Consider the following 8,739-nt stretch of genomic DNA (forward strand, 5'->3'; position numbering starts at 1 on the left):
AAATATTAAAGGAAATGAGCTTGAGATTATAAAACAGGATGAAACTAGAGTGGCTGAACTTCCCTTATACTAATATTTATCAAAACAACATGACAGAGAAAGAAACAGTCTGATTTCAGTTCTCTTTTGGCTTGCACGGACAGACGTACAGAGGCAGCACAGTACATGTCTCCAGCTTCTAGTTGAAATTGTAAAGCAGGGAGTAAACTGCTACTTTATAAAACTGTTGGGAAACTAAATTATTAAAAGATGATGCTCCGACTTTCTTGCGCAGGGTAAAGGGAGGGGGCATTAGAATATCTAACCTACGTGTTGTTGATTTGACTGACAAATGTATACAGTATGTGCACTAAAAACAGTAACATGTAGCATTCTTCACTTCTTTTGCACTGTATAAATCATATCAATAAAGCCAATGTGTTGTTTTAGAAAATGAGGAGAAAATGTAATTACAGTGCTGAAATGTAATTACAGAGTTTAAATGTGACCGTACACAAAAGATTTAATAGACTTTAGGAGATTTCTTCTTTTTTTATTTTGTGCCAGTGTCTCCGCCTCAAGTTGGTCAATAGTGTCCCTACCCACAGGTTAGCTAATATTATTCTGCCAACCTTATTACTTCTGCTACAGATTAATCCTCAACCAAATGGAGAACTTCAAGGAAGGTATGTTAGCAATTATTAAAATGAGATTTTTTTTAACAAGATTAATCTGAAGAGGTTGTTGAAAGGGAACATGAACATTGATTTTGGGTTTAGAGGTATAGAGAGCTATTGAAAATACTTTACTTTTATCCAAAAGTTTTCTAATTTGAATCATTTAGGTCAGTCCATTCGTTCCCATTGATTTTTGATATACTACAAATGTATTATTATTAAAAGATTAGCATAATGCATCTTGCAATACATGAATTATAGACAGGATAAACAACACAGTATTAAACAGTATTGTTTATGTAAAGATGGATTATACACCACAGAAGATACAATCTCATTATATGTGGTGAATGGAGCCCAAAAGGGAGCCCTGTGGCACACCCTTGGTAAAAGACAGAAATTAAGATTAATCTTATCTACTTGACTTGTGTTCTTTATTTTACTGTGATCGATTATGTTACACTTCAAGACTTGCTTGAGACCTTTCTTCATGTTGTTTTCTCATATCGCTATTGCAGGTTTCAATGCAACAATGGAGATGACCGCTACCCCTTCTTATAACATCAACACAACAGACTTGTGTGAAAATAATGGCTCTGTGTTTACCAATGAGTATGCTGATCTGACAAAGTCTCTCAACACCATGTCCCTTGTAATTTACTGCCTGACCTTTGTTCTCGGTGTGCTCGGGAATGGAGTGGTTATCTGGGTGACCGGATTCAAGATGAAGAAAACAGTTACCACAGTTTGGTTCCTCAACCTCGCTGTGGCCGACTCCAGTGTCCAGTGGGCACCTCATGTCAGTCATGATTGTCTTAAAATTAAGTCAAACCCAAGTCAATCATTGCTAATAGCTTTTATTACATGTATGTTATATATATTGTTGCCAATCTCAATTCTGTCATTTATATCCATAAATAGTTTGGCAATATGGAGAAAATAATATTACAATATTTAAATTCCCTAAATAATTTACAGTGTGATTTTTTTGTCCCTGTAGAATTACAAAGAGGAGACATTTAGAAGCTGTGAGTGAATTGTGTGAACGTTTCAGCCAAGGCCATGTTGCTGTTTATTTTGTATTTGTTTTACTGTCAAAAAAGCATTATCAGTAGTGTTTGGGGAAAAGTGTTGTGCATGGTCAAACTTTAAATAAGTTTCTAAACTGAATATGCCAGTTGCATGTTGGATGTTTTTAACTTTCCACAGGAAATTTGAGTTTCGAAAAATACGTTTACAGGAAGGAAACTAGATAACACAGACTTGTAAAATTCCCCTCATACTTATATTGATTATAATCAAATATCAGTTAATTATATTATCTTACGTCAGGTCTCACTCCTCTGTTTGAATTAAAAAGAATAGACCTTTAGAAGATTTGAGTTAATAGTGGGAACATAACAGCCAAGGCCAATACTGTTGTGTATTTATTGTATTTGCTTTACTGTTAAAAAAGTACTGCATGTAGTGTTTTGGGAAGAGTTTTGTGCTTTGGCAAACTGACAAGTAGTTTCCAAACTAATTTACATGTCATATGTTATTTAACTTTCCACAGGAAGTCTGACTTTCACAGAAGAAGCTAACAGGAAATAAGATAACCTATAATTGTGAAATGTAGACTTCCTCCGTGCCTTTTACTTGAGTAATATTTGATATTCTGGTTTTGAATATGTCCAACTAGTTGATGCCTCACAACTTTTTTCACTCAAGAAATAATTAGAGATCTTTGTGAGGCTGATGATTATAAAGTAATATATATATAGTAATATCAAAAAAGTGGACTTGCATTTCTGCTGGAATTAGTCATGAGTTTCTATAAATGTTTTAATTCATATTTGCTTGCTATGTGATCACACCTCAATGTGACGTGATATATATCATGAGTCTTATCAGGGGCATTCGGCTTTCATAAATCTGCCAGCGTCCTCATCATTCCTTATTCAACTGATGAACTTTTGCCCCTTTCACACCAACGCAACTCCGGTTCAAGCTCCGTGCTAGAGCTTTTCTGGTTCAGAACCGGTTCTTCGGTTTAGCGCCGGCTCTTTTCACACCGCTCAGAGCCCGACTGGTGCTGCCGCTGCTGCGTCATGACGTCACAGTTTACGTCGCTGAGTTTCTCCCCAACGCCGGAGCTCACCTCACAATAACAATGGGCCGGGGACTGCGTTGCTTTTAATCATACGAAGCCAGATTAAATTAAATAACGACTTCTCCAACCTTATACTTTTCTCCAGAGTGCCGTGGTTCATTGTTTATTAATGTGTTTCAGCGGCATTTACCGACCGCTGCAGTGCTGGCCGGCTGCTCTTCCACGAGTGTATTCTCCCGTTAGCTCCGAGTTAGCTCACACGGCTCTAAAGTATTCACTGTCTGACTGTCACACAAGCAGCTGATACATATCCCCAGTTCCCCTTAAGTGAATGTGTGTCAGTCTGAATTGACGCTGTTTGGTGTCAGTCTGAATTGACGCTGTTTGGCATCACAACGCTGTTATGAAAGTTTCTCTGGTATAACATGGGTGATGTTAGCATAGCAACCGAAGCTAAACTGACTACTTGCTAAGCAGTTTTCTACAGGCACTTTTTACCGACGTATTTTTCATTATGATTCTACTTGTGATAGTCGGACATGACAACCTGTGCAGCCCATGTATTGATTCCATCCGATAGCTGCTATAATAACAAACAAAACGTCTGCCTGCTCTCCACAATGATCAATAACAGCGAACGGATGGTCAAAGTAAGGTACAAATAAACAGAATCACACGAAGCCTGGTTAGTGTTGCCTGACTTTATAAAGTGTGTTTTTTTTAACAAGTGTGTGGTTGCGTTCTAGTCACTTTGCTCAGCACTACTGCTTGTTACAACTTTTATTTGCCGTACTCGCCTTAAGTGTTAGCTCAGGTTAATCTCGCCCCCCTCCGACGTAAGCGTGACGTATGCGGTTCTTGCTTCTAGACGGACAACTTTTTGGTGCTCGAAACGAACCGGATTCCGGAGCTATGACGCTGCTCCGCTGCGGTGTGAACAGGAAAACCCGGTGCTTTTCAAGCACCAGCACCGAACCGGCCCTGAAACACCGTTGGTGTGAAAGGGGTATTAGAGAAAGTTACTGTTGTTTTATGTTTTCTTTTATAATTACCTGATAAAGGCTTACCAATACCTTGACTAACACCTTATGAAGTTAGTCCATATTTACCAAAGGCTTAAATAATGGTACAAATATTTTCAAAAAGAGTTTTTTTGCTACTTTGATGAATTAAGATTTTAATAGGCCTAATAAAAGGCCAAGTTACAATTAAATGTATAATTGTATGTATATATATATATGTATATAGAAACTGACATTTAAGTCCAGAACCATCTTATCCTCTTCCATCAGAACAGGATAAATAATCTGGGAATGATACAAAAATAGAATGGGTTCAGTGTATTAAAGAAAGGTTGGTTTTTGTAAGCAGCCATTCCAGGTCTCAAGACACCGTGGGGAAAGTTACTACTGCACCTCCCTATCACATAAATACAAAAGATATACAGTATCTGGAACAAATGGCCCTTCGTATATCAACAAGCTGAGAGAGTCTCTCATCATCATGTCCCTTGTAATTTACTGCCTGGACATGGTCATGTCCATGTGAATAGCATTTTCTATTGGCCTTTTTGTGAACATTATTTATGAATACATTACGCCTAAGTATTATTAGGGACTTTTGTTCCCATCTAGATAAAATACTTAAAGGTTTAATTTGTTTGCTTTGTTTTCTTTTTTTGCAGGTCTTAAGACAATGATGGATCTAATGACAGCTACTCCTTTCTATCTCATCAATTCAACTGATGACAATGGTAGAAATGGCTCTTATTATGAAGATGAGGATGAGTTTGATTTCAAGGAAGAGCATGCTGAGCTGAGACAGTCTCTCAACATCATGTCTCTCATTGTTTACTGCCTGGCCTTTGTTCTCGGTGTGCTCGGGAATGGAGTGGTTATCTGGGTGACCGGATTCAAGATGAAGAAAACAGTTAACACAGTGTGGTTCCTCAACCTCGCTGTGGCCGACTTCCTCTTCACAGCGTTCCTGCCTCTGAGTGTTGTGTACACAGCTATGAATTTTCACTGGCCTTTTGGCAAGTTCATGTGCAAGCTGAACAGCACTATAAGCTTTCTGAACATGTTTGCCAGTGTCTACATCCTGATGGTGATCAGTGTGGACAGATGTGTGTCTGTGGTGTGGCCCGTCTGGGCCCAGAACCACCGAAGTGTACGCAAGGCATCTTGTGTGAGTCTGGGTGTTTGGGTACTGGCTCTGATTCTCAGCACTCCATACTTTGTGTTTAGGGACACTGCGCCATCATATAACAACTATGATATCATCAATTGCTTCAACAACTATGCTCTTTCTGATGACTATGTAACAGAATCTGTGAATCAGCTGCGTCATTTTCGTCATCAGGCCATGACCCTCATTTGCCCTTACAGGGTTTCAGATTTTGACCAGGGTCACTTGTGCTGCTGCTGACACATCATCCGACTCACAAGGTACTGTTGTTATACATTATCATTTAACTTTGTGGTAGATTAGAAGAAAACAAACAAACAAATCTTTTACTTGGCATTTTATAAGAAGGGATTTAATCAAGCTATATTTAGTCCTCCTAGAGAGTTTGTTTGTTTGTTGCTTTTCTGAGTGGACAAAGATGTTTTTATAGAAAATACTTTGGCTGCTGTCCCAAATCATTTAAGCGTGTATAATACAATATGCTCACAGTTTGCTTAGTTAAGTGCATTTGAAATAATTGTTCTTATATGCAGGAAATGTGGTGTTTGAAGGGAATGTATGCATTTCCAGGCAGACTGATAATCAGCTTGACCTGTCTAACTCGCACAGAAAGTAAAAAAGCATTTTTCATAACTTTTGTTCCAACTAGACTGAAGATAACGATTAAAAACCTACTTACATACTCTTAAAACCTACACAGCACATACTTAAAAAATACATGCACATAACCAATTCATATGACTTATGATAGTTTTAATGCATGAAATAACGCATGATGTATAATGATGTTTATGTGAAGTAATCACTTGGGATTGAACTGACATATGAAAATACATACACTGTTGCCCATAAAGTTGTAATAATTGTGTATTCAGACCCTTTTCTTTTTTTATTCCTATTTACAAACACAATCATTTAATGAGAAGTGGTACAAATATTTTATTCAAACTTTATGGGCAACAGCGTAGTTTAAGTTACATCTCTGCAGAATTAAGGGTCCTTTTAGATAACTTTGTTACATGGTATTAATTGTAAGATGAATATAAACATTGGAATGAAAGAAAAGTTAATTTTTCTGCATCACAAATTGTAGGACATTTAGAACAAAAAACTTTTTTTTAATTGTTGCTATACCAGGCTGTTTTTTTGTCTTCTTCTCTTCACACCAGGTCTCTCAATGTTAACTACTTGCTATTGCTTTTGGTCTGATATGATATATTTTTGCATGATTTTATCATTAGAGGTTATCGAAATCAATTTCAGGGAAAAACACAAAAAAAATGTCATATTGTTTCTTCATGTTGCCATTGCAGATCTTCAGACAGTGACAGAGATGGCCGCTACCCCTTCCTATAACAGCTACAATACAGACATGTCTGAAAATAATGGCTCTGTGTTTACCAATGAGTATGCTGATCTGACAAAGTCTCTCAACACCATGTCCCTTGTAATTTACTGCCTGACCTTTGTTCTCGGTGTGCTCGGGAATGGAGTGGTTATCTGGGTGACCGGATTCAAGATGAAGAAAACAGTTAACACAGTGTGGTTCCTCAACCTTGCCATAGCCGACTTCCTCTTCACAGTATTTTTGCCCTTGACTGTGGTGAATATGGCTTTGAATTACCACTGGCCTTTCGGCAAGTTCATGTGTAAACTTTCTATCACTATGAACTTACTAAACATCTTTGCCAGTGTCTACATCCTGATGGTGATCAGTGTGGACAGATGTGTGTCTGTGGTGTGGCCCGTCTGGGCCCAGAACCACCGAAGTGTACGCAAGGCATCCTGTGTGAGTCTCGGTGTTTGGGTACTGGCTCTGATTCTCAGCGCTCCATACTTCGTCTTTAGGGACACTGGGCCATCACGTGTCGATAATAACATAATGATCTGCTACTACAAGTTTGCTCTCCCTGATGATGTAACAGAATCTGTGAAACAGCTGCGTCTGTTACGTCATCAGGCCATGACCCTCACCCGCTTCCTCCTGGGATTCGTTGTCCCCTTCACTGTCATTGTCTCCTGCTATGCTGTGATAATCCATCGTCTCAGAAGAAACCGCACCCTGGCCAGCAAGTCCAGTCGCCCCTTTAAGATCATAGCTGCAGTTATAACCACTTTTTTCCTGTGTTGGGCTCCTTATCACATCATTGGTTTAATTGAGTTGGTAAATCACATGGCTATTCATTCAAGTGAAATATTACACCACGTCTACACCATTGGAGCTCCTATAGCAACCAACCTGGCCTTTCTCAACAGTTGCCTGAACCCACTCCTGTATGTGTTCATGGGCCAAGATTTTAAAGATAGGATCTGTAAACCCATCCTGGCTGTACTGGAGACTGCCTTCCAGGAGGACGGTCCTGGAACTCACAGTGACACACAGTCAGGGGACAAGGAGAGAAATGAGCAAATAACTCTTAATACTAACGTATAAGGCTGTCCATGACATGAAGGAGCAAATACTGAAACTATACAAATGATCCACACATGAGGCAATGAAGGAATAATGTTTGATTCATTGCTTCAAGCCCTTATATAAACGTAATATTGCTTTTCTCTCTCTCTTCTCCTTTCTTCTCTGTTTTCTTATTTTTTTAAGTATTGAGAACATCTTTTTTATTATATCATCTGTTTTCATGGTATTCCTTGAACCGGAGGGCAACTGTTCAAGACAGGACAGATCAGGATATGGGAGTCTCCGCAGTTAATTGTGATAATGTAGGCTATTGCCTAAATATTTTCGGTATGCTAGCTTTTGCATTATTTATTGTATTCTGATCATTTAGACAACATTTGGTCTAAATGCGTAATAAATTGGATAAAAATGAAAATATATTATAAAACCTTTTTTTGAACCTTCTTAATCATTTTTAATATCGATATTACCTGGTCTATGCAAGTAAGTGTTTTTGTCATTTTTGTATCAGCGCTATCATGTTGTTTTATGCAATCCTATATTAAAGATTTTTTGTTGAAAACTTTGACTCCAGTTAACTATATATATATGTATATAAATATAATTATATTATATTTCCGCAAAAAATTATGCGTTGAACTCTTTGTCATCTAGTCTTAAAATGAAATAAAAAGGTGAAAAGTTATCTTTGTAGGGTCTGATTCATATATATCTATTCATATATACATGAACATCATACATTCTACAACAAAGTCCTGGGGCAGACATACAAAGCAATACAACATTACATAAAGTAAATAAAGAAAAAAGAAAATAAAGGAAAGAAAATACAGTTTGATACTTCAGATTAAATATTCTTTAAATACCATATTAGTTTTAACTGCCTTCTTATTCCTAATGTTTTTAATAGTGCGTATTTTGTTTAACCCATAAGAACCCAGACCCATTTCTACTTTCGGGAAAATGAAGGGGAACACAATTTAGACTAAATGGACCACATAGAACACATTTCTGACAAGTAACCCCCCTAGTGTCAAATATCTGAAATGTGACATATATGTCACATTGGGCTTTAATGGTAAAGTAACTCTTATTTATAACTTAATTAATGAGGATGATTTTTTTGTTTAAATTGAAGAATAAAGAATATTTTAACTAAATATAATTGAATCAGCTAAATTAATTGAGCAGATCGTAATCATATTTCTGATTGTGCATATATGTCCCTCCGGGTTCACTGTGAAAGTTTAGGGTTAAAGTCCCGATGTGACACCAGTGTCACAGCGATATTTATCTCATTTGTTTCATATCAATTTGATCAAGAAATGTTTCGACAACAGGTTAAATGTAATAAAGGACATGTTATGTAAGCATTGTAATTCTTAAAT

At 37.3% G+C, this 8,739-nt stretch overlaps 1 protein-coding gene across 2 annotated transcripts; it reads left to right on the plus strand.

Moving 5' to 3' along the window:
- The first annotated feature begins 1,184 nt into the window (after positions 1–1,184).
- LOC117480146 (chemokine-like receptor 1) lies at positions 1,185–7,859 on the plus strand. 2 transcript variants are annotated; one of them, XM_034127337.1, is made up of 3 exons: positions 1,185–1,268; positions 4,433–5,109; positions 6,896–7,859. In XM_034127337.1, the coding sequence occupies exons 1-3, from the start codon at positions 1,247–1,249 to the stop codon at positions 7,367–7,369; spliced, it is 1,173 nt and encodes a 390-aa protein (XP_033983228.1). In that variant the 5' UTR covers positions 1,185–1,246; the 3' UTR covers positions 7,370–7,859. The 2 variants fall into 2 exon arrangements, with proteins under 2 accessions (XP_033983228.1, XP_033983227.1); XM_034127336.1 differs by lacking the exon at positions 1,185–1,268 and having other exon boundaries at positions 5,107–5,195; positions 6,249–7,859.
- The last annotated feature ends 880 nt before the right edge of the window (positions 7,860–8,739 follow it).

This window comes from Trematomus bernacchii, unplaced genomic scaffold (assembly GCF_902827165.1).
Source record: "Trematomus bernacchii unplaced genomic scaffold, fTreBer1.1, whole genome shotgun sequence".
Lineage (NCBI taxonomy): Eukaryota > Metazoa > Chordata > Actinopteri > Perciformes > Nototheniidae > Trematomus > Trematomus bernacchii.